We start from the raw sequence: 27,219 nt of genomic DNA, 5'->3' as shown, positions 1-27,219 counted from the left end.
TGCCATTGTTATTTAATGTTATTTTACTTCAGGTTTTGAGTGCAAAATGTTCCACAATTGTGATAAAATGGTGGAACCTTTACTGCTTACTGCTGTTACTTCCATAGCTCAGAGAACTGTGCACAGTTAAATCAACACCTTAAATTGCCATTTTAATTCATTTGTAGAGGCCTTTAAAATGCCAAAGATTTTCACAAATTCAACTAGATGCATAACTAAGTTAGTTGTTGTTCGGCTTTCGTCTTTTACTTCCCATCTGCATCCAGGAAACTTGCAGACATAGTTTAGCACATGGTCAGGCAGGAGCGCTGTTGGTGGTGCACAAATGTTCTAAATCAGACACAAAGACTAGAATAAAAACACAATTAATAAGTCCTAATAAATGTTGAGTATAGCAGAAGCAGAATCCATGTCTGAAACTTTTCATGGACACTTAAAGCGGTATATACCGACAATACGCTTCATCAGCATTGTGTGAACCCATCTGACAATGATTTGAATTTAAAAGAGGTTCATTTATATTTACGACCCATGCACTACAGCTGTGAGATCAAGCCGTTGCCTCAATTCAAAATTCTTCATTTGGGGTCCAGACATACCTGAGATTACAGGGATAAATTAAGGGTTAGTTTATCTTACTTTTTTCAGCAAAAATTGGTGAAAATGCTAGTAAAAAAAATGGGCGTTTGACCATAATTACATAAGGAGAGAATATTCTTCAAAATTAAAGTCTTTATTGGAATATATTCCAAAGCAGTTAAGTCATCTCATGACTGAACAAAAATAGCATTTTTTTTTAAAAAAAAGAAAAAAAAAGTCCCAAGATGGTTCCAAAATGCACCAATTAGCTTTTCACAAAATATACATTGCAATAACTCATATTATAGGAACTAATTGACTTGTTAATAAATAGGTTTGTGAACAAAACATTTTTTTATACATAGCATTCTAGACTTCTCCGTATTTGCAGCCAAAAGTGGTGACCACCCCATTATTAAAAACAAATCGTGAAGACCTGTGCCAAGCGTCTAACAAGTTATTGCAGTGCATTCTCTGACACTATTACACCCCCCCCCCCAAAAAAATACAAAACATCATCATGGGTAACAGTAGAAATAATAGTAATATAACAATGATAATAATGATAATGACAGGGTGATTTTTTTCCTCTTATAAAGCAACACTGATAAAAGCCGATATAAAGGACCAACTATCAACAATAAAATGTACAGATTACATTCCTTCAAAATTTCAGAATAGAGGGAGCCCGGCTGAGGACGTTTGCGCTCGAGGGACAGAATCTCCTCATGAAAAAGAATCACAGAAAAGAAAATTCACACTGATCTGCAGAAGTTAATATTCAGGTTCCAACAATGATTTGTAATTTGTGACCTCAGACGTCGGACGCAAACTACCATAAATCCACGAGGCATGTAAAAGAGTAACAGCATGATTTTGAAGGAGACACATGCTCGAGTCCTCCGTAACCATACATACATTTTGTCCAATGGACAGTATTGTGATGAACCTCCTAATACTCCCAGCACACACAGCAGGTTAGAGGTTACATTAGTGTTGCAGTGTAGTTAAAGGTCGACTTGCATCAAGCTTCCACTTGAGAAAACATTCAGAGTTTTTCCACAGGCAGCATGTTGAGTTCCAAGAAAGAAAAAAAAAAATCTTAATTAAATATGGCCATGCATGATGCCAAGCCTTAAATGTTGAGAATCTCACATGTCCAGTATGAACCCACTGGTGAGCGTGATCCAGTCCAGCAGACCGTCCACCCAGCTCACTTAACATTACTGTAAAGATGTGACAGCAATGAAGACGATTACATGTCCGGACTGCACCAAAGAAAGAATGCAGTGTGACTCTACCAGGAAAAATAAAGTTGAATAAGGATGATTAACGACAGAAACCAAGTTACACTGAGATCCAGTGTGTGAGGAAATGGTGGAAATGAGTCAACTCCCCAATTTCAGGCATTCACCTTTCTACAGATGAGGAAGGTGCGGGGGAGAATGGATATGTCCGCTTGGTAGGGTCTCCTTCCTCACAGGCTAATTCAGTGCAAGAGGCATTTTACAAAACTGGGACTGGGGGTTTTCAGCTTCTTCCGTGGCTCTTCTCCTCAACTCAAACATCAAAAATCCACCTACACTTTCCTGCAATTCTTTCAATATATATATATATATATATATTAAAAAAAAAAAAAAAAACAGTTCATGATTCAGTCTGGGCACATTCTTTTTACAATCTACAACCCTCGTGCTTCCATGGCTTCCATACAAAAAAAGTCCACAAAGTACCACCAAGTCCCCCGCATGTTTTTGGAAAGACGTTGACAAGAGCTATGTACAGATAGGGCGATATGTCATACGAGTGTATATGGTAGAGGTTCGGGTTCACTGAGGCCGAGGTTCTCCATGGACTCTGAACCGGTACATGCAGGTATAGTCTGGGTGACCCCAGTTAGACAGCACCCGCACCTCAATGATCTGGAAGGACTTGTCATTCTGCTCCTGAACGAGAAGGACAAGATTCAGCATATGGTTGCAGACATTCAAATGGTTTTCAATGAGTTTAGATTTTTTTTTTAATGAAATGTATTAGTATCAAAAAACATTAATCTTGCATTAAACAATTTTACACTGAAGTGTTAAATGACAACTGACTTCCAATCAATTTTTTCACTTTGGGAAAATGCAAACTCAGCACAGAAAGTATGCAAAAATCTAATAAGGAAGTGCCTCTACACTTACTGTAACTGGGAAAGTTTGCAGTGACTCCCCATCTTCCTGGTATGTGTAGTGTCCCAGCAGCTTCCCCTCTTCCTGGTATTCATCATCTAGACCCTGAATGTAAATGGAGATAAAAAAAAAGAAAAAAAAGAAAGGCCATTCATCACATCTGCTTGCTTTGAAAAGGCATGTATGTAACAGATTTCATTTTAGTATTTCTTACAAAAACAGTGAAGTTGCGTGGGGCGCTGGTGATATTTCCAGTTGGGGACAAGGCCTTGGGGATGTGCTCCACGCAGAAGGATGTGGGCAGGATCCTCAGGGACAGTCGGATCACCAGATAACCTTGAGTGCCTTTAAATGCCCAGCAGTTACCTGGGTACACATCAGGCTGACGAGGCAAAGTAGAGCCACAGAGGCAACTTTTACAAACACGTTTTATTTCTCACTCACTAAAGTATTTAAATCAGTCATATAAGACACCACTCCTGGAAAAAGGTGGTTTTTTTTTGGGTATCACATGATGAGCTCACCTGGATGACAACTCGTGGAGACTGGGAGAAATACCACAGCGGCAGACCAAACAAACTCATGAGGGCCGTCTTTGTCTCGTATGTCTCTGAGCAGCGGGTACTGAGGATGCTGCCACCTGCACACATAAAGGACAAAGGTTTGTGTTACAGGCAAATTCGAAAAGCTTTTTTGAGCTTTCAAACATGATCATACTGCACAGCTGTGTGTGTGTGTGTGTGTGTGTGTATATAAGGCTAGCACAGATAATCACACTTTGTGTGAAGTAGGTCAACAGACCGCTCAGTAAGAGATCCGACAATGAAGCCAAACCAATAATACCTTGCTGTCCTCCAGCCTGGCTAATGCCTGTGCCCTTGTTACACAAGACTTGGGACATTAGAGCAAAGCACAGTGTTATGTGGAACAGCTAGCCTGCTAACCCTTTCTAACCACTATGTCAAGGGTATTGAATATTGATATTGAAATTCAAAGCAGTCAAACCAATTTACATGATACGCACAACAGAATTTTAAAATAGAGTAATACGTATTTAAAGAACAAGGCAAGGTGGTGTCGTACTTATTCACATTTCAAACAATCTCAACACATCTTAATAATTGAACAGCTCTTTCTTTCCCACCTTCATTACACTTCCTCCCGTTTCTCCAATTACATCGCTCTGTTTACTCATCCCTAACCTACAGTATGTATCTCATTTACTGACAGCCAACAGAGTCCAGTGCCATTAAGACTAGACTAACAGTGACACTTAAAATGAAAATTCTGTCATTTTACGTCCAGAGAGTGAGGCATCTAGATCTGGATCTAGATCTGGATGTGAGCATTACAAGGTTAACCAATTAACTTAAACTTAAAGAATAAAGGCCCTAGGATGGACCCGTCGTGACATCAATGTGAGGCTTCCTTCTTACCGCCAGACTCCAGGGCGTAGTCTACCAGGCCTGTTCGATCCTGGGAGTAGAGTTTTAACGCATTGTGGACGATCAGCTTCACTTGCTGCAATAGAGAAGATGAAAGGAGTGTAAAAAAACAAGCTCAAACACGAAAACAAACTCTTAAAGACAGCTCCTTTTGGGCCATGTTGATGGTAGGAAGTCATTACCTCTTCTGTCAGTCCCTCGGCAGAGACGGTGTGTCGGACAGTCCCAGTTACTGTCTGGACGATACTCTGGGCTTGAGACTCTGCCTCACCCAGGGTCTGGGCCCGGCTAAGATCCAGCTGCAGTGACACATTTCTCAGGACCTTCAGTTCCAGTGCAGCCAGTGAGGCCTGCAGGTCAGGTGAGCTCACGTAGCGCTGGGACAGCCAGTTGATCAGAGACTCGGGCACCGCGCCCTGCTCCTCTCCTGACCCTCCGCTGCCAAAGAACAGAACCTGCAGCTCCTTGCGCACCTGAGAGGACACTTGGCCTGATATCTGGGGGACAGGTAAACATACATATAAGTAATGTTATTTAAATGTTATGTCTGAAAATCTTCACAATAAGATGCTGACAAAGAGGTTATTTACCATCTCCTGCAGGTTATCCAACTGCTCACACTTGCCCTTGCATCCCACAACACTCTGCAGGTCCTGTCTGATTTTAGCCAACTCCACCTCAAGCCTCTGCACCTCAATGAGCAGAGCATCGTGGTCCTCCTGCTTTACACCCACACTGGGTGAACGACAGAACCTCCATGTGAGTTGCCATAATCTTGAAGAATTAACTGTACAAGACCTTATAGCAATATGGATTTCACTGCGTTTGTCTTTATTACCTGACTGACGGCGTGTCTGCTGGTGGAATGTCGACCTCTTTCTCTTTCTCCTGCTCATACTGCTGCTGCTTCTGCTGCAACTCCTATGCAACAGATATCATTGATGAGCATCACAGAGGATAAAGTAGGCCAATTAAAGTAAGCAAAACAAACACAAAAGGAAACCCTCACTTTCATGATTCAGATACCCTCATGCCAAGCTTTTCAACAAAGGACATTTGACCCATTTCCTAACATTTAGCAGCTAGATTTTGCCTGCCTTTACTTTTCATCCTCTTAATTTTGCTATGAATTTACATTACACTGTGGCAGGTTTAATCATGTATATTGGATAAGTGCTATGTCAAAATCACAGTAAATAAATGAATAAATGAATAAATAAATAAAAAACATACCTGAGTCTTGACAGCCAGAGCATTGAGCAGCAGTTCTAAATCAGCCAGCTGTAATGCCTGACTCTCGTGTTGTTGTTTCTGCTTCTCTTCACTCTACATGTAGCATAGATGAAGAGAGAAAAATGTTCCATTTTTAAGCATAAATGTTTCCTTATGTCACTCAACCCTTTGAGGAACAATAGATGTTCTCATTCCCCTACCTTTGCCCGATGTGCATTATCCTGCTCAAACTCTCCACGCAGAACACCGAGCCTCTGGTCCAGCAGGGAGGAAACCCACAGTCCCAGGCTCTCCTTGTTTGTCTGAGTGTGTAACTGCTCCGTCAGGGTGTTATAGAGAACCAGAACATCCCCATGATGCTGCTTCTCCTTCTCATCACCCAGTTGAACTTGCTCCCACAGCAGGGCAAGCTGCCGCTCGACATGTAGAAGACGTTCCAAGTCTACAGTGGAGACTGCCACTGGTGGAGGGATAGGCTGAGGAGGAGGAGGAGAAGAAAGGGAAGTGAAGAGAGAGGAGAAAGGTTGAACTGACTAAATATCTGAACTGCACCAGACACATGTTGTATAAAATAGAAAAAGTAGAAAAGCAGTGTCGTCATTAATAACTCTAATAATCCATAACGTTATTTGTCTTACCAGAGCGTGTGGGACTGGGGTGGCTGGAGTCTGCTCCAGTGGAGTCTCTGGTGTGGGGACAGATGCAGGAACTGGAGCAGAAGCTGGTATCAAGTTGGACAAGAGGGTGAAGGGAGACGCAGGACGCCACTGGGTTAGGTTAATGGCAGGGAGGTAGGCAAACAGGGCAGATGTGGATGGACCCCACCACCATAAAGCTGCAGAGAGAGGGCATAATTTACTTGATGTTAGATAACCCTTATATGGTTCAAAGTGGAAACGCTGTGTGAGTTGGAAAAGATAAAAACTGACTCGGGTAGAAATAGACACACTAGATCTGTCATATGTATTGCATAAATAGATGTGAGCAGGACTATACTACACAACAAAAACACACTAGACACCCAGAATGACTGACCTGAATCTGGTACTGGATTTGTATCATGCTCTAGGGAAGTGTGCTGGTTTGAACATCCACTGCTTTACTAGATGGCTATTTCTCTGCATGTGGTCACTAACTGGGTTACACATATGACAAATGAGTCGAGCACTTAAGAGTTTGTGCTTTTAAACTCACCAAACAAGAGCAAAAGTGGCAAAAGGAGCAGCAGGAGCTTCCAGAGTTTGGGAAGGCATCTAAAACACAAAGTACCATATTGGTCAGATTAACACACAAGTCAACACTATGCTGTTCAATTTGAGAGGACAGGTATTTTTCATGAAACAACTGTGTCGTAACACTCGGTGCATTATATATGTAACTGTCTTTACAACTACTGTAATCAATAAAGCATGACACTTATAAAAATATGAAATGTAAAAAAAACATTGGTTTAAAATATTAGGTCAAAATTCACCCTTGTGCTCTGCAGAAAAGAAGGCATTCTTACCGCGTCAGGAAAAAGACGTTAAGAAGACACATGAGAGACACAAGCTGGTACCATCCTGTTGCAAGAAACCACAGAAGTCCTCTGCCTGCCTTCTCTGGGTAGATTAGAAAGAAAATTACATTAAAGTCATGTTGCCCAGGAGACGAGAGGATGACAATTTCTTTTTCAAAGGCCAGTCAGAAAACAGCTACTAACCTGGCGCTGACAGAAGCACCCAGAACAGTGACAGTAAGTTTTGTGCCGCTGCCACAACACCTGAGCCCAAAGCCTTGCCTACACTCAGCACACAGTATGCTGGCTGGAGGAGGCAGTAACCTGGGCGACGAGACAAGAGAGGACATTTTAGATTTAGTGATTACTTCATGTCTGTGTCAGGTGCTAATTTCATCCTTGTAATAGTACTGTATATTTACAGTCAGCAAAATAAAGTGGTGGTTAACCTGCATAAGCTAGGATGCTCCACAGTGGCCCCCCTAGGCTTCGAGGCCTGGAGGACTGTTTGAGGATGCTGCTGTGTGTCTCAGTATACTGTTTCCCTTTACAGTCATCACCTGTGTATGCCAAAATCATGGATGGAAGCAAACAGAATAATAAAAGGATGTCTGAATGAGCATGAGAACATAATATAAACATAAATAAATCAAAAACTTGTGAATGAACAAGCTGAAATTACTGAAAACCAAAACCAAAGCAAATCATATTTATAGTACATAATAATAACAATGATAATAATGATGATGATAATAATAATAATAATAATAAAACAACTTAATGAAATGATAGCATGTACATTGCACATCATGCAAAACGTGAAAAAAACCTCATCTCTCAAAATCACCTAATGAACCAAAAAGCTTTTCATTACTGACACTGCTTTGGTGCATTTCATTTCCCCATGCTTTTCATAGTTTTTCTCAGTTTTATACATTTAAAATGATTTCTAATTTTGGTGCTAAACTTGAAATAGGTTTGGGCTGCAAATTTGAGTGGGAAAAAAAAAACCCTGAAGGTCACAACAGTCAACATGCTGTAGTTCACACTACCTCTGCTCACTGGCCTCACATAGGACATGCACATTATTAATGCTTGTCAATCATGGCAACCACAAGAACAAGAGAGAATGCGTGTGTCCGTGTGTGTGCATCTGCTTACACAGAGAACCATTGAGATCCAGTTGTGATGTTTCTTCAGTCACCAGATCCTTGACATTCATGCTTCGACAGAAACTCGAGTGAGCTGCAACATACAGTACACACAACACATTTATCTACAAAATAAAAAAATAAAAAAAACACTAGCATGATGTTGATGAAATTATGACCAAAAAAGTGTGGGTAAAAGAGGGAGAGTAAAGGAATATGCATCACGGTGATGTCAGACGAGTGGTCTTTTTAAATGACAGGACAGAAAGACGACTGCTACACGTGAGGAAAAAGAAGAGTAGTGAAAACCCAAGCTATAAAGTTGATACAATTCTTCTGCAACTGTAAAGGAAACCAGCTTGAATCAGGAGTACATTAGAAATAAAGGTGTCAGGCACTGTGGCACATGGAAACACTGTAGGTGCATGTTAGCTGAACCTTGAAATGTAAGGACGTTTTTCCAATTCTGCTTAACTGGTCATTTAAGCAGACTTTACAAACTCATTTGAATGATTGTGACCGTTTTGATTCAGGTGGTGCTTAGTGTTTAGTTCATTTCTGGTATATCTCCTCCTTGAGTAATAGAAATATAATGTGTGACAGTTGGAGAGAGAAATGAAAGAAAAAAAAGGAAATGAAGAGGGGATTCCCACTTGCAAGAAAGTAAAAAAGTAAGTAAGAGCAGGAAAGGAGAAGAGAAATTGTAAGAAAACAGTTAATATGAGAGCAGCAAAGGAGGTCAGGAGCCATGAACCTTGACCTTTGCCCATTGAAACAACAGTGGGTACCTTGTCCTTCATAGCCATTAGCTCTGTAGCCCATCATCCTGTTGAGAGTGGTCTGCTTAAACAGCCACATTTGGGACAAACTGGAAGACACTGCTCGTCTCATTGAGTCCGATACTGATGCACCTGGTGACACATCCGTCCACACTAACTGTTAGTCAAAATGCTTAAAGCATGGCTGGAGACACACTTATTTACAAATAATAAGGGTGAGACTGGGTAAAGGGCAAGTGAAGTGTGTGACAGTAAAAGTACTAGAAGACACAACAATAAGCTGTGGAAACCTTGATAGATAGAGGAAAGATAAAAAGGTTTATGTGGAATAGTAAAAGACCATGACTCAATGTGAAAACTTTAAGAATGATTGGAAGATGCCTGCTGAGGCAGAAACCACATAGGAGTGGAGATATAGGAAAAACCTGAAATGTGTCAGAAAATATTGTCAATGCAACAAAAAAAAAAAAAAAAGCAAAGATAACTATAGCTAATGGAGGAAAAGCACAGAGTATGTCTTCATGTATACCTTTTCCTGGAAGGCTCCTGGCAGTTGAACCCAGCCAGAGCACACTGTTGTAGAGCAGGGTGATTAAGGACACTATGGGGGTCAGGACTCGTTTGCTGTAGCGCATACACGTGTTAGACATAGACATCAGGACGCCTGGAAAGAGACACCGCTACCAATTATATTATGATCGCAGTTGAATTAATATACTGTATAAACATATAGCTCTTCAACCTCTGCAGTCATTTTTTTAGTATTTTCAACAAATATAAAAAGTACAGCAGTATGGGTTTGACAAGTGAGAATCGTGTCAGCGCCTCACCTGTCTTGTTCCTCCTCCTGTCTCTGGAGTATATGCTTGTGAAAGGTACAGTTGAAGGAGAGTGAACGTCAGCGTAAGCTTCTGCAGCCTGAGATGATGATGATGACGATGACGACCGTGTGATAAATGAGTCCATCTCCTGAGAGTGTAAAGAGCAGTCTTTGCAGATGTAACCGTTGGCGAGCAAGGTGTGGGACTCAGACAGACTGGTGTCGCCATTTAGGTTAGAGAAACCGTGGTCAGTGGTGGTGCTTTTCCCTGAAAGACCAACACAAAGTGTAAGACCTAAATATAATAGTAATTCACAAAAAAAAAAGGTAATTATTATCAAACAGCTGGAGTTAAATACAATGCAATGTGAAAGGAATGTGAAAACTATGCTTAATAAGACAATTAAATTGTGACAGGAAGTGCCATGTGGTACAATTCTGAGTGCGTAGGTACATGAGTTAAGTTTTTTAATGAAAATACCTTTATGTATTTAATACTTCACGTGGAAGGATTGACATACAGGTTATAATTTAGCCTCCTTTGTTTTACTATTCAGAATTCATGTAATTATTTATCATCATCCATTTCCTTTGAACTTCTGAATGACTAACTTAAAAGCATAAAACTTCCTTTGTCATATGGAGCAATCACTTAAAGATTATAGATTTTCAACTAACCCCAGTGTCCACCCACAGACGTAGAAGTAGTGGTGGTGGTTGTGGTGACAGTGCGTCTCTGGCGGGACTGGTCCAACGTGGAGCTGTGAAGGGTGGCACCAGAAACAGTGCCACTTTCTTGAACGCTGCTGCTATTGTTAATTGGAGTACTGACAGCTGAGAAGGAGAGGGCTTTCCTCGGTGTGGAAGCCTGGCTTAGCGATAATGACAACGTGTTGGCATTGGACTGTTGCTTTCTGCTCCGTAGTGTCCTGGGAGAGACGGGAAACAGGTGAAGTTTAAGAGCTTTGCTGCGTGTTGAGACAAGCAAAACATATGAACTCAAGCACAAACAGATAAAAACACATTCAATGTGCCCGATGTACTCTCTGGTAAGCGGACATCAAGAGTGTTATTACACATCTCTAGTCTTACCTCGTCTCTCTCCTGGTGTTGGTGTAACTGGTACTGCTACTGTGGTTCTGAGAGTAATCAGCCAGGCTCTCGTTGTCATAGTGACCAGCACTGGTCTGCAGACGCAGGCTCCGTCGTGACATCCTGGGCGACTCGTATACAGGAGCAATCTGGTGCTCCTTCTCAAATTCTAATGCTGCTGTGGAGTAGCTGGAGCTGAGAGAGACAGGAGAGCAGAGAGGAAAAAGGTGTGACAAAAAAGTTTGATGATGAGGTCCTGAAATTTGCTCCACAAAAATTCTAAATAGGCATTTCATGATGCATGTGTGTGTGTATCATTTTCTGCAGTCAAACACAAAGGTTTTCATTTCCTCCTTTTTCAAGCAAAAACAGGCAAAATACAGCAGTAGACAGAGCCTTTGGAGAGCTGTGATGCGCTTGCTCCTGGCAGTGGGCCTAACAGGAAGTGACTCACTCTCATGGAAGATACAAATAATAAAAAAGGAAAAAGCAGTGTGCCTTTGAAATTCAAACTGAAAAACAAGTCAAGTAAACATCCCAAACTATGCAAAACTGGGAAGAGAAAAAAAAATCTACTCCAACTGCCATCCATAATCAACAGTAAGTGGAAACACACCATGAGCGTTATAAATTTAGGCTTCAACATGCAGCTGTGAGTCACAGGGCCACACCCACCTCACAGAGGAGGCCAACATTCACACATGAGTAACATAAGGGAACAGGGCAACAACTGTGAAATTCACTGCTGCCTTTAGAGTAACTATTTCAATAATCCCACTTGGTTTAAAAACAAAACTGGCGTCCTCTTTCACTACTTCAATATTTTACAGACGGCATAAAGTTATATTTACGCGTGTGTGTGTGTGTGAGATCACTTTTATGACAACTTGAACTGAGCTAATCTGATCGTGTTGCAGACTGAGTACACATATCTGCATGTCATTTAACTAGGTCAAGCAGAATAACTCAACAGACACACAGGGGACAGTGGATAAAGGGGGCAAGCATTTTAACTGTCATTGGAGGACAGAATAAACTTCCTGTTTGACACTTGGAAAGGAAGGATCTTCCTTGTTTAAACAAGGGCTGTTTGGTTTCAAGGAACAAGGATATAGAGTCCCTGTCAGAGGCTCTTGCACAGTGTGTGCACATTAAGGCAAATACATGGATGTAATGTTGATGTGCTCTTGTACACGTTGCTCTCTGGTCCTCCCTCTGACTCTAAGGCCTAAGGGATTATACTCCCACCAAAAGCCAATTATGCCTTTTAGTCCTCACTCTGCCTCTTGTTCCAACTGGATCCTCACGGAGCACATGGCCAGAGCAAGACCTTAAACTTTGTTGTTAACCACCCTTGAGATGGAAGACTAACAATTGAATTAATGATGAAAAAACTGCAGTGTTGTACTACACATTACAACACTGTTCTGTGCCACCACGCCTCAAGTGTCAGTATTTGTGCCTGTGTGTGACACACCCCTCTACTGCTGTTTCCCAGTTCCCTGTGAGTTAACATTCCTCACCCAGGGGGAATAAACAAATGCAGTGGTACCATTAGATATACACTACTGGTGCTTTTCCACTATACATTTGTAGCATGGCTCGACTCCACTCAGTTTATTGTGTAGTGTAGTTTACTGTCTGCTCTTCACACAGTGCTTTAATTTCTGCATTGCTAAATTATTTTTGTTGGCCCAATTGACTGAAATGCAATCAACCCAGTGAGTTCAGCTGAAAGGTATTTACAATACACAGCTGCAATAATAGACTGCTCACAGTTTACATACTGAGTAAAAAACAACTTCACTGTGACATTCCTTCATCTGTGCACACACAAAAACACACAACTTTTGTATGGATGGATCAGCATTATCAGGATCAATCACTGAGTGTCGGGGGTGATAAAGCTCTGTGCAGGTCAGGGCGTGTGTGAGAACAAAAACACACTTTATCTGTGTGGCTTACAACAAGGTATCCGTGTTAATGCAGCCCATGTGCCTAAGTGACATCTCATGAACAGAACCATATTCACCGTATATGTATATTTAAGACAGGTGTGGGTTATACAAGACAGTGCTCTACCAATGGTAGCAGGCAGCAATTTTGTACGGTTGGCCTCCTCTTCCCATAATCAGCACTACAGTATATTTGCAACCTTAACTTTTAGCCATTTTGAACAGGACACCGCAGTTTGTAAGTGTCACTTTGTAAATGACTCATTCTCCCACAGCAAATTCCATAGTGGAGTTATTGATCCACTGCTGCATCGATCGAGAGGTCTAGTTGTGTTGTTTTGTGACTTCTGTGTTTGAAAACTTTTTTATTTACTGAAGTAATGCAAAATGACCAGATGAGGCAACACTTGACCAGCAGCACCTGTATACCCGTGTACTGGTTTAGACTTCAGTTGTGCTCGCAATGTTTAATCAAGTTAAAATCTATACCCGTGTTATTGTGTACAATTTGACTTGACACAGCGGTTACCGTATTTGGTCAGCAAACATATCTTCATTAATAAACTACAACAACGTTTAGAAACCAAAAAAATGCAGATTCTAGAATGTCGCTCAAGCTGCAAAATTAAATCAGTTAACTCTTCACTTGCATCCATTTGATGTGTGCGCCGCTCTCTTCTAGGTGGCCACAGTCCAAATCTCTAACATAAATAGAGACGGACACTGAGCTTTCAGAGGTGAGTGAAGAAGATGCACGTGTCCCATCCTGACATTCAGGTTAGTAGAAGCTTCCCTCCTTATGTAACACTTGAGCTGCCCCACAGTGAGCACAACACAATTTCTTACAACACAGGACTACACAAAGCATCAAATCACATAAAATGCCACCCACATGCTAGTAGCTTAAGTATTGCTATTTGATTGTTCTCACACGTTATTATGGATGGCAACGTGCTCTGAGCAGAAGGTGCTTCACTTGTCTCACACACACACACATACACAGGCTCTTGAAAGCATCTCTGCATAATACATGTCATAGTTAAGTCTTATCAATGACTAGATATGATCCACATGTTATAAAATGTGTCGATTGTTTTTCCTACTGTGTACATAATTGTGTTGATTGTTTTTCCTACTGTGTACATAATTCTGTAATGTAAATAGAAAATAGCACACCTTCATTCTTTGTCTTGTTATGAATTTAATGCAACTTGATGATGATTGATGTTGGTGTGATGCACAGTTCTTAAAGAGGAGGCCAAGACGTGATTAATATGCCAGGTATTTTGGCTTTTTTTCTCTCTCTCTCTCTCAATGCCTCAATAGGTAGATCTTGCCTTTGTTCAGAGTCGAGGCCAGGGATCTTGGGCTCAAAAAGGTTGGTGACCACTGCCAAAACAAAGTCAAAACAAGGTCAAAACAAGGTATTTCAGAATGAGCTCCGGGAAATGTTGATACATAATTTTTTTAGGTGTGGCTATAATGGGGATGTTGACAAATTATGAAAAGGAAACACTCCAATAATCTTTAGAAACTAATATAAATGTATATATTTTATAACAGGGATTATGGAAAATATTAATTACTTAAAAGAAAGTACATGCATTATTTGATGAATGTGTTTTCATTGTAGAAAAATATCTGCCTGTGGGGGTAAAAGAACAATGTTGGGTGAAACATGCGAGGCTCACAACAGCTGCCAAAAATCCTGATGCAAAACCAGTTTGTCATCATCTCACCAATGACAAATGCCTTCACAACAAAGACAAAAACAATCTAACTCGAATAACATCTTTTCTGATGAGTTTACAGTTCTAGCTGTGTTGCTACTAAAGGGACCTAAGATCCAACCACTCACTGTCTGCCTTGCATAGGTTTATAGGCAAAGAAAATGATGTCAGTTATCCATCTATATTTATTCAATAGTAGTGCACCACCATTAATAGAGTAATTAGCAACACCACTTAAATGGCATACCATCGATATTAACTAGCTACTTGTGATCATCACCTGCAAGACATCAACTACTAGTGCATAGTGTCAATGAATACCACACTGCGTCACAAGCAAGTGGCTGAAAGGTGACCGTGAAGTGGTGAATGAAGTGGAGTGGAGGAGAAAGTTTGCAGTAGGGTCTCAGTTAGAATAGCTGTGGAAGCACAGTATGAGCTGCATTCCAATAGTTGATAAATGCTGTAGCTTCTAAAGACCGAGAAATGTTGTATGTTGCACCTATAAATAATCCTATAAATCTGATTCTAATGTCATTTGATTAAAAGCTTTTTTTCTGGCATATGAATACGGGCCTGTATTGCATTCTCATCAACAATGGCACAACAGCACCCTTGCTGCAATGGTACGATATGTGCAAGGTCATTTAGTTTCTTTTCTAGTGAAATGAACATACATTTTTGCATACACATGTCACAACAGTTGTAAATAAACAGGGTGCCAGCATAGAAATCAAGAAGATAGCGCCCTATTTTAACAGCTTTAGTCATTTGTTACATCGGGGGATCTCAGTGTGTTTGCTGATATCAGAAAACACCTGCTAATTATGTTACATTAACAGAAAATTATCTTATAGTGGATCCCAAGAAGTTGTGGGATGCACATCTACTGTAGAGAGCTCAAAAGCCAAAAGCGTGTATAGCCAAGTGCTATACACGCTCTCACACATACAAGTAGAGATTATAGAAACCACATGGGTTGTAAATCTTAGCTTCTAAAGTGCAAGTGTAATTACAAAAGCCCAGTCTCACAAAAGGGCAGTGGTGTAACCAAAGAAAGAGAACAAAAATAAGTGAAACCCTGATTTATTGTATTGTCTTGAGTTAGAAATGCATCTTCACACAAACTCAATTTTACACCACTAACTAGCCAGGAGTCAGGCATCAGATCTTTATTTGTGACATTGTCTTCCAGTCTAATCATTAAACTAAATTTGTCTGGTTGGCTCCTTGATCCAAGTGCAACATCATTACTTAGTTTTGCTCTCCTATGTCTCTTTTTACACACGGAACAGAACATGATAGAGGAGAATAGTGCAAATTTGATGCAAATGTATTTAAATTTTCAGGGTTGTGACGACACAAAAGTGCAAACAACAATTCATTTTAGGGACATGGAATGTTGTAACTGACAGAAGAGCAGTGGACATGTGTTTCCTGAACAATAGATTTAGATGGCCTCCCTACCTCACTCTGAGATCACACTGCATTTATTGGAATTTTATCTCACTGTCTTGCTAAAATTGAGCAGAGGGAGCTTCTGGACATCTACGAGGAAAATATAAGATCAGAGCCCAAACGTTAAACAAACATCTGTTTCCTCAGACCACTACAGAGTTAGAGTTTTCATTCCAATTGGTGCTGAGGCCTATATTAACCACAGGTCATGGAAATGAGAATTTCCTTTCAAATGGAGAAAGCCTTTAGATTTCCATCCAAATATCTCTGGGTGGGTAGGATTTGAAACCGTGACTGGGATCATTCCAGCCCACCCTCACACGACTTCCCTTCTGCACAGCTATGTGCCATTTCATGTTGCCATAGAGACCACTCTAAACACCCCACTGACTCGAGAGGAGCTATGATTGGAGAAGATGCTAGACACACACCACTTCTAACAATCAGAAAACAAAAGTCTGACTGTTTAAGGTGCAATACCCCCGACATCTATAACAGACACAACTCTCCAATATCCAGCAGCTGCCATTATCTTTGCACATACTGCAAAAAAACTGACTAGATGCCAAAACAAGTGTGACCAAGCAACAACTGTCTAGTGGACATTCAGCAGGAGGCCAGATGCATCTCTGACCCTTGCCTTGCAGAGCATAACTGACATGTACAAACTGCTAATACAGCACTATTATTATTTTTGTTAAAGTCAGTCACAAAAATATATCTTTTTATCTAAAAAAAAACATCTTGTATTCTTGAACATCTTTTACATGTGTTATCGGCTGCTACTAGTTGACCAGCTACATACAGTATAGTACATAGATATCATGATCCCTGTTGTTGCTTGCTACTATCACAGTTCAGGTCATCACTTGTGGGGGAGAAACACTCCAGAGGCCCCAGCACCACTGACCCACTTCCACCATCATAAAATATGAAGGATCTGAGTGAGTGCACAGTGCACACACAGACACACACACCTGACCTGATCTGTGAAGACCTGGGTGTTGTCAACCTGTCTTTCAAGGGGCTATACTGCTCAACACTGCAGAATGGCACGGGAATATTTTGGGTAGCATAGCACAAAAATATTGTCAGTGCAGTAGTTTCTAAATGTTAAACCCTTTTAGTCCACCCAGGGTGCATCACTGAGTTAATGTCTGTATATAACAAAGAAAACTGGAGGAGAAATCACAAGGTTACAAAGTTGTATATGCAATCAAAGGTATATAAGACTTTGAATTACAATATGCATACTTAATTTTATCCCTCAACATTCTTGTCTGCAGGACCTGAGGTTATTCTTAGTTAGCAGAAAATGTGAAATCAATGTTTTGCAATAACTATCTACATTATTTAAAATATACATTTCAAGTTGCTTTTCAAATCCTTCAGAAAGTGCACAGTAAAACATTCATATCTTTAATATGAAACAGATAGCATAACGAATGTTGTCCTGCATCTTCACTAGAAGACTTGTCAAAAATGTGCGGTAAACTTACTGAAATCACTGCATCAGGCCAGTCAAGACAAGAGTGAGAGCAGTTGTGAGGAAGTGACAGAGCACAGATCTCTCTCAATTCACATATTAGAAAACAACAGCCTTTCTCTGGCTTAATTTACAGTATTTATTCAATTAACACCAGGTTGGTGGTCCAGCTTCAATGGTTTATGGGAGTCCCTAAAGAGCTCAGAGTGTGGATAGAAGCGGCATGTGACTGGCTGGCCTCCTCTGTCTCTTTCTGTTCAGACCATTCAGTGCCACAAAACTTGTCACTGCTCTTTGGAGCGCTTACAACAGATGGGCCAACGGTCTCCGTCACCTGACTCTGTCCGTCTCTGCTCTGATACCTTGGATCCACTGTAGGACATTCACTTCATTCAAACAGTATACACACACGCACACTTAGGTCACACACAATCAGCTTTTAGACTTTGAAGGGTTGATATTTCTGAACTGAACTATGTGAACAAAAAACAAATATTAACTGCAGGCTGTTGTGCTATTTACTAAGAATACAATCCAATACAAAAACATTTACAGCAAGTGCCTTCAGCCAACACATTTCAAATTGATCTAGTGTAGCTCTCGTGAGAGCTGAGAATTTATTATTTTAGCTCCTCAGTTGCAGCAGACACAGGCTAATAAAAAAACAACAATCTCTCAACTAGCTAGTCAAGAAGCATACAGCATTAGTGTAATCCTGGGATCAGGGCCATGGTTGTGACGGTGTGGTTCATTAATAGTGTTGTGGCTGACTTCACTCAAAGGAACACGACAAGCTTTCTTTAGTCAGTCAGTGTAACTGGCAGATTCCATTCAGGTGTCACAACATTCACCTCACTTTCCTTCCCTCCACAGTGTCATTTATAAGACTAATTACTGAAACTGGATTTTAAATAACCCAAATAGACTTGATATCACACCACTAATATCATATGGGTATCAAGTAGGCCGACACAATATGTCACAAATGTAGCATCACTGCAAGGTCAACATGCTCAATATTCATATCATAAAAGACTGCTCGAACTGCAATAAATCATGCATTCATGCTCTGCAAGTCTTCAACACTTTGATACTTGAGCTTAATGCAATTGTAGTAAGGGATGTTAATAACTGTTTAACCAATTAAGAATGTATTCATTTATTAATCGTCAATATCCCTTTCTTGTTGTCTGTGTGTCATTTCTCTGGACCCTGCATACAGCTATGACTTATGCCAGCAGTGGGCGGACATCAACCAAAGTACTAACTAATTAACAGGAGGAAAAAGTCCAGCTGCTTGAAAGTGAAGTTAGCTGTATCACCTTCACTAGGACATACAGTAGATCCACAATCAGAGTGCAACTACAGTCATGATGCTACTGCTTATGGATCATGACATTTCAAATGTATCACACCAGACAGTTAAAAGGCAAACTTTTATTCCTCTAGATGTAAACCCTAATCTAACTGGTGGAAAGCAAACACGCCACATTGACCACGTTTTCATCACAATATTCAACATTACATGTTTTCCTAATAGCATACATTTCTATTATACTATAAAATCAACAAGCTCAACCTTATGAACTTTCTTATCTCAACATGCAAAACACCCAACAGGCAAAATCTAACTGTGCGTCAATTACATTCCAACAACGTATAACAAAATATAGGTTGCTGACACATGAAAGAGAAAATAAGTATAATACTGTGACAGTGTTCCTCAGACAGCAGCCTGAACTTGTTCAGCTGGGTGAGAAAGAGTTTAAAGTACCATTAACCTGCTTACTGCATTTTTGCAAAAGATATAAAAAGGTATTTGTTCAAACTTGATTTGACAAATATAAAAAGGCATTTGTTCAAACATTTTTATATGCTCACTTGATTGACAGGAGGAATCTGTTCAGAAAAGTTAAAACATAACCCTTCTTTTTAAAGTCAGAAAGTGAGGCAAGCAAAAAGCGAAGGTGATATTTCATTTCCTGACCTACACACCCAAAATGCTGACCAAATTGGTGACAGCGCTGGAGACAACAACATACCTACACATGCACAGACCTTTTGTGGTGAACCGTCTCCCACAACTATGATACTGGTTAAATTTCTTATAATAAGGAGTAAAGGTAATAGTGCATGAATGAGGAAAATGTCAGGAAAGGCTGGTGTTACAGGCATTATATTTACCAGCAACAATCCAACAGCAATTTTGACTTCTTTAACTTCTCAAATGCTGCAGAAAAGTAGAAATAAGCAAAGGCAACTTTATTTTTTCCCAGAGTACAGTGCCTTGTTTCTACACCGAGCAAGGCTCTCTGCTCACTTTTAAACATACAAACCTGTCACAAAAGTGTCACTAAACCACAGTATTTTCAAGAGGCAAGTAATGGATTTCAAAATTCTCCAAGTAAAAACAATTATGTAAAAAGAGTAAATTATACATAACTACAAGTCTAATTTGTACATATTTCAGCTATGAGTCAGACGAAACAGACAATCCAAGACAAGTCTTGAGTCATTGCTCTTAAAACTGCCTTCAAACAGAAAACAAACCATCATAAATTTGGTTAATTGAATAAAATGCAGCATTAGGGTCTCAATCACAATATTTATTCATTAGGATTTAATGCTCTATTGCCTGGTGACAGACAGGCAAGGTGTAAATGAAATACCATAGTTTTGACTTTTAAAATCCCGCAGCCAGTGTATAGCAGCGACGTCTCACCTGAGAGAGTAGGTGTAACCGGTGTTTTCTGGAGCACACTGTGGCGGCGTATATGTGTGCAGTTGTGAAAAATCCATGGTCATTCTTCTTTGATTAGACTGCAAGAGTCAAAATGCAAGGCATAGGACTTTTTAAGCCAAAGCTAACATGTCAAACGGGGATAAGAAACACAAAGTAACTTTCATACACACTCACTCACTCAAAAAGCATGCACTGCCTTGTCCAACCTGTCTCTTGCGGTAAAATAAGTTCTGCTAATGAGCTCAAGTTCTGCCACTTTGCCACTAAGTACAGTAGAGTAGTTTAGCCTGGATTGAACCATATCTGCACATTAAATACAATAAAAATCTGTCAAATCCCTTCCTCTACCAAAAATCAATTCTTGCAATATTCCACGGGCTGCTTTCCAAGAAACACAACCACCAGTTAGCTACGCAGTACAGTCATGTTAAAAAGCCCAGCAACGGCAGCCCCTAATGAGAGCTGCTGGAAATTCCTTTTCCCCAGGAACACAACAATACTACTGTGGACAAAAGCTGGCCAACCTCTTCCTGCATGTTGGCCCTGGCTTGCAGCTGCCGGAGGCCACAGACGCTGGTAAAGCTGTAATGAATGACTCGTCTCTTCTCTCGCAGTCGTCAAACGGGCAGCCACTGGTTAAAAATGCTGGTGGAGACGGGACGGCTACAGTGACAATCCTCCCACGCCTTTGAATTAAACAGACTCTTCAACAAGGACAGCTACTACTCCTTCAGTGACTGCTGGAATAAGCTTGCCACACAGAGAAGGCGGTATTATGAAACCAAGTGAAACAGTGAGGGGTTGGGCTGAGTTTTAGCAATGGGCGGGAAACAGCTGGCTAGAGAGTGGTGTGTCTAATAGTGAAGCATACTGTGTTACCATAACACAAGCAGTTTACTAGGTATACCTGGCAAACCAACATGCAGACACATGACAGGCTGGAAATAATCTTCATCTAGGTTATAATGTTCCATTTTTTAAGTTTCAGTTTGATGCTGCTATTTCCATTTGAGGTAGTAGTAGTGAGAGGGGCCTCTGTCATCCAGTCCAGTATTTCTCAATCCTGGTCTGGCCCATGTTCTGTTCAAAAAGAATGGAATATCTGTATAACTGACTTTATATTTATAGTCCTAAGAACCTGTAAACCACACTACATCCCATTCTTTCCTTATCAGGAACATAAGCAAAAAAAACAATACAGCAAACCTCAAGCTCCAACATCTACTAAGTGGTCCAATCCAACCCAGTTGAGTAGACCACCACCAAAACCTACGTAATAATCTTTATGATGATTCAAATGTGCATCTTGTCAAAAAGAGGGGTGAAGAGAAATGAATATCCAATGAATCAAGGTATCACGGTGAAGCTTCCATGTGAGTAACCCAAAAATTAAACATCAACCTCTATCCACTAAGCCAGAATAATCGCTGGATGGCCTAAGAATAAGGGAGAGAAGGGCTAATCAAACCCAACTAAACTGCTGTCTGTCTACATATCTTAATAATAAAGCAAGTAATGCAATGCAGCTTTTACTTGAGCATGTGTCTGAATCTTTTTGGTGTAGAACACTTGAGCTCATCATTGAGGAGACAGGATGAACAATAGCAGACCACGTTAACACCTCACAGACACACACATACACAGTGGCGATGCAACAGGGAAGTTAAGCAGGGACCCCCCCAGAATGACGGATTACATTAGACCAGAGCAATAGGTGGGTTTTATGCGCATTTCTTGATTTGCACATAAAAAAAGCCTGGATGGATACAAGGGCTGAACAATTAATTGAAATGTTATCAAAATTGCAGTAGGACCTACTGCAATTTTCAAATCGCAGAAGGCGCAATAATAAATAATAAAATGCGTCTCAAATTACCATTTAGAAAAAGTATTGTCCCGACCTATACACATCATTTTCTGACTGAAGAAAACATCTTTGTTTCTCACGTTATTCAAATGAAAATGAGAATAATGATGTAAAATGTACCATTCCCTCTGATGTATCATATGAGTAGCGTTTGACGGTATTATTAATGCAAAAATTACAAATATATTTGGCTATACATACGAATTGTTTTATTAGGTATGATGTGTATGGTATTAGGTGTTGGTGTGGAGGTCTGGTCTAATGTAGGGCCCTTCAGATCCCATTTGCTTGAGACCCCAAAGTCCTTTGAAACGCCCCTGCATATATGCCACAGGTTTGCTGACTCCTTTACGCAAACCACCTGCGACTGCAACGAGCTTAAATCAACCGTTATAACACTGCGCATTTAATGGCACCGTGCTAAAAGGCATATCTACTTTAGTAATAAGTGCAGTGTCTGGCCAAATGACATGTAAGCCATAACATTTTCACATCGCCTAGTGCTAAATTTAGACCCCACGTATTCAGTGAACGCCGTCACTCACGAAAACACTTATTTGCAGCAACGACGCACTAATGTCAGGAAAGGCGCATTAAACAATTACAATTTATAAAGCGTAATCGCTGTCCTCTGTCAACAATTGTAAGACTGAATGTCTGATCATTTGTACATTTGTTTTGGAAAAAAATATCACTGGAAAGTAAGGCCCGAGGTTGCGTTCGCTGCCACTTGACAGCTGCGGTTAAAGGAGCTCAGCAATGACTAAATTAATCCACATTCACGCCACTATATTACAGCTACGTAGACATGAGGAATGTTATTCTTGCTAGGATGTCAACTTGCCCGCGTGACGGGAGTCCATGTATGTTTTTGGTACTCTCCAAGAGCGTAATCCAAAAAGATCAAGATCCACTGAAACGGAAGATGCGCCAACTTCCACCAGCATCCCGACGCACAGAGAGCCAAACGGTATACACCGCTGCGGACTAGCACGCCGTTTACTATTTATTCTCGTTTAAATACACAAAACAAAGTTCGCAAGTGTGGCAAGTGTCTGTTATGCTAGGGCACAACAAGCAGAATTCCAAAATGGCTTCCCTGGCGTAACAAAGCCACAAGGCTCGCTGCCGAGCTGATCCTCCCACTCCCAGGCTCTCCATTGTCGGTCAGAGCGCACATTTCAAACCTATTGGACGAAAGCAGCGCTGCTGCAACTGCATGCACCGGAGTGCAGCTGGTGCACGAAGAGTATCATCTATTCTATTCTACACCATTGTTTAAACTGAGATACCCATGTCCTGGAGGGTTCAACTGATACTGAGGGATGACATGTTAGAAACGACTTACAGCACATTTGTAACAGCAACATTATCATTGGTATTGTTATGAATAACAACGTACTATTATATAACTATAACAATAACAACCATCACTCAATTGATATGAAAAGAGAGTTGAAATATAATCCAGTATAGTATAGTATAGTATAGTAGAAGACCAAGCATTTGTCGGATTATTAAGATGAAACACCTTGGTTTTTTTCCACATTTCCCCAAAATCGTGTCAAACTATAATTTTAGATTACTTATTTTCTTGATCAATACACATCTTATTCTACAAACTTAAGAGAAATATAGTTTCTCACAGATCTGCACAACTTTCACAATTACCATTCCCTCTGATATCGCAAATCATATTCCTGTCCATAAATTCCTGTCAAAATAATCGCAATTAGATATTATTCAAAATTGTTCAGCCCTATATATATATATATATATATATATATATATATATATACATATATATATATATATACATATATATATATATATATATATATATACATATATATATATATACATATATATATATATCACTGACACCAATTTCCTCATGGAATCCTAAGAAAACATTATAGTGCATTTACCATTAAAAGGTTTGATGTGGATTCAAGATAAAGCTCTGAGAAAGTATACAATTATATTAAAGTCTGCTCAGCACAATTGCATCAAGCTTCACATTCATTAGGTTACTGATCTGAAACGTCCACATAAGAGTGAAGATGACACGATGTAAACAAAGCACAGCTCATCCACGGATAGCACATGTTAAACATGGACATGCAAGTCATGTGAACATAACTCAAAACCAGACTACATGCTGAACCCACAAAGAAACCAAAGGGAATGTGCATTTAACAATTAGAAATCATGACACACCACTTGCTTCAATGCTATGGCTCATCAAAAACGAAAATGTCCTGTTCTGGAAGAATCCAGTCTGAACTATCAATAACATGACTTTTGTAGCTTCAGTTATTCTCCATATGTTCAGGAAGACTTCAAACATTTCCACACAAGTAAATTTTAAATGAAATACTGAATTAATTTAGGTGCTATTAAACTCTTTAGATAAAGTTTTGTACCTGAATAGAACAGAACCTTCATTAATAGCATTAGTAACACCTGTCTTTACTATTTCATTCCATGAAAAAGGTCTATACATGGATGTTTTAAGGAGAATAATAATGTAAACTGTCCAACCTCAAAGGAACAGGAGAGTTATCAAGATGCAGGCTGATCATCTATCTTGTTGCACATGATAATAACTATTGTGTAAAAACATGTCTAATGTAGATAAGATTAAAAATATCATTCTTGAGGATGTGGCAGGCTCTAACATGGAGCAAATATTTTGGTGGTAACAGCTCATCTGCACTTTTATTACTCAAGTAAAATTTTAAAAAGGTAGGAAATTACATTGTCTTATTAATTAGGAGAAATCTAAAAATTACAATTAAACTTATATGTGGTGCGCCATCTGCTGGACAGCAGTCCACAGCAAAAGCTCTGCCATAGACTGCAAGACTCAGTCAGTCAGTCATCATCTACCGCTTTATCCTCCACCAGAGGGTCGCGGGGGGTGCTGTGCCAATCTCAGCTACATCGGGCGATAGGCAGGGTACACCCTGGACAGTTCGCCAGTCCATCGCAGGGCCACACGCAGATAGAGACAAACAACCATTCACTCTCACACTCACTCCTATGGTCAATTTAGAGTGTCCAATTTACCTAATCCCCACATTGCATGTTTTTGGACTGTGGGAGGAAGCTGGAGAACCCGGAGAGAACCCACGCACACACGGGGAGAACATGCAAACTCCATGCAGAAAGGCCCTTGTTCCAACCGGGGCTCGAACCCGGGTCTTCTCGCTGCAAGGCGAGAGTGCTAACCACTAAGTTGCCTTCAAATTGTTTGTCCCAGATGGACAAACTGGTTTGCACTCAGGTGAACAAGAAAAAAAACATATGCTTTCTATTCTGTCACCAGAATTATCAACAAAAACATTTCAAATCCATAAATGACTACACACACACACACACACACACACACACACACACATATATATATATACATATACATACATTCATATACATATACATAGATATAGGAGATAAAATAAAACACTACATTAAATGTTTTTGTTTTTTTTGCTGTGTAAAAATAAATATAAAATAATAATTTATTAATAATAATAATAATAAAACGCCAGGGGTCCATGTGAAAACTAAGCAGGAGTACATACACTCACTGATCACTTGTATTACATGTACCTAATAAAGTGTCAAGTAAAGTCAAATGTTTCAAAGGCATTAACAAGGCACTTTCACCCAGAAAACTGACATTCACTGGATATTTTCTTTCTTTACACACTAGTCTCTTCAATCACAGTGGATCAGCAGGTTCTGAAATACTCAAACCATCTTAAGCTTTTATGGCACCAACAACCATGCCACATTCAGTCAATTAAATTACCTGTATTCCCATTCATCCAGATGGATGCACTGGCTAAAATGCCTTTCGGTCAAATGTATTTTAGTATGTTTTCTTAGTTTTAGTATTTGTCTATTTTGTACTGTATTTATTATTTTTAAGGGCATGTGACCATACTACAATACTCAATAACAATGACCAAGGAAAAACATGTCGAAAATGTGTGCAAGAATGCTGTAACCACAGTTCACACAAACACAAGCTCATGAAAATATTAGAAAATTGTCTGTATGGCTACCCAGACATGCGCGTGCGTGACAGATTCCCACAAAAGCGGAAGTACACGGGAGTGACGCCTCTTGTTTCACATGGATGTTTCGCTGATGGGAGATTCACGAAAACAGTCACTACAACACAATAACAGCTCTGTCAATTGAAAAGGTGGCAGAGTGTAATAACTATCGTTATTATTACACTCTGGCCTGTGAAAGCGGCGTGTTTATTTAACCCATTTTTATTTTATTTTTTAATCAATAAATCCATTAGCTTACTAGCTTATTGCTACCGCACGGGTAAAGGAAACACTTAAGTCCGAGGCCAGTCCCTCGTCCTCGTTAAGTGCGTCCTTCAAAGTGATATTCATCTTACCAGGAGAAATAAGGCACCACGGGAAAACGTCACTGACAAATTAAAGAAACCACAGCGTCTTGTGACAGTTCACCACACGACGTGAATTTAACAGACACAGTTATCATCAGCGCAGACGTTAGGACAAATACTCACATGCGTCACATGAAGGAAACCGCTGTTGAACTGTCAGTTGGTGTAAGTGTGTATACAGTCACGGCCCGTCGTACTTCACCTTTCATACAACTTGATTCCAACGTTCGCCTTTCCCGCACACGGTAATATTTTCCGTTGGGACCTGACGTCACATCCGCTAGTCCTATGGTAAACTGGCTTTCTATGTAAAAGAGCGTCCCTTAGTGGCCTTTGATGCAAACAACATCATAGTAATAATACTAATTACGACAATGAGAATAATAAATATTATATAAGAATTATGACTTATACACAGGTACGATTAATGAACATTTGTTAAACAGGCAAAAGGACAACGGAGATATTATAATAGTGTGTTTGCTGTCTTTTGAAAGTATTATGTACTTTAGATGTGCAATCTTGCACTGAGGAATATTGTTTTGAACTAACTGTGAATTCTCTCACAAAGTTTGATCGATCCATCCCTGCATGGCATGAGGCAGATGCTCTTTTTATACCCATTTTCACACCGTCACCTATTATCAGTTAACCTGCTAACTGTGGAACAATGTTACTCATGTGAGCGCTTCAGTCTTGCAAAGTTTTCCAACATTTTTTTTTGTTTGTTGCAGCTGTCACATTCTATTTTTATTGGATATTTGCGAAATAAAA

The 27,219-nt window shown here is 40.0% G+C and overlaps 1 protein-coding gene across 7 annotated transcripts; it reads right to left on the bottom strand.

The window, feature by feature from the left end:
• Positions 1-714: 714 nt before the first annotated feature.
• sun1b (Sad1 and UNC84 domain containing 1b) lies at positions 715-26,712 on the bottom strand. Of its 7 annotated transcripts, none has more exons than XM_058653190.1 (23): positions 22,855-23,144; positions 20,123-20,220; positions 10,772-10,966; positions 10,358-10,608; positions 9,690-9,947; positions 9,389-9,523; positions 8,869-8,991; positions 8,091-8,174; positions 7,379-7,489; positions 7,134-7,253; positions 6,939-7,032; positions 6,626-6,684; positions 6,070-6,266; positions 5,632-5,907; positions 5,432-5,524; positions 5,037-5,119; positions 4,789-4,933; positions 4,381-4,695; positions 4,190-4,274; positions 3,278-3,393; positions 2,968-3,135; positions 2,766-2,858; positions 715-2,525 (listed from the first exon to the last, which is right to left on the bottom strand). In XM_058653190.1, the coding sequence occupies exons 2-23, from the start codon at positions 20,203-20,205 to the stop codon at positions 2,409-2,411; spliced, it is 3,201 nt and encodes a 1,066-aa protein (XP_058509173.1). In that variant the 5' UTR covers positions 20,206-20,220; positions 22,855-23,144; the 3' UTR covers positions 715-2,408. The 7 variants fall into 7 exon arrangements, with proteins under 7 accessions (XP_058509173.1, XP_058509172.1, XP_058509177.1 ...); XM_058653189.1 differs by lacking the exon at positions 22,855-23,144 and adding an exon at positions 20,668-21,051; XM_058653194.1 differs by lacking the exon at positions 22,855-23,144 and adding an exon at positions 13,903-14,115 and having other exon boundaries at positions 20,123-20,210.
• Positions 26,713-27,219: the final 507 nt, after the last annotated feature.

The sequence above is a fragment of the Solea solea genome, chromosome 16 (assembly GCF_958295425.1).
Source record: "Solea solea chromosome 16, fSolSol10.1, whole genome shotgun sequence".
Classification (NCBI taxonomy): domain Eukaryota; kingdom Metazoa; phylum Chordata; class Actinopteri; order Pleuronectiformes; family Soleidae; genus Solea; species Solea solea.
The sequence above is the reverse complement of the archived record's forward strand: the minus strand, read 5'-3'. Positions and strand labels throughout refer to the sequence as shown.

Coding starts and splice junctions, on each gene's coding strand:
- sun1b (XM_058653189.1), bottom strand. Junction 5,908..6,069: donor CCCCAGTCCCACACGCTCTG/GTAAGACAAATA, acceptor CCTCCTCCTCAG/CCTATCCCTCCACCAGTGGC. Junction 2,859..2,967: donor CACGCAACTTCACTGTTTTT/GTAAGAAATACT, acceptor ATTTACATTCAG/GGTCTAGATGATGAATACCA.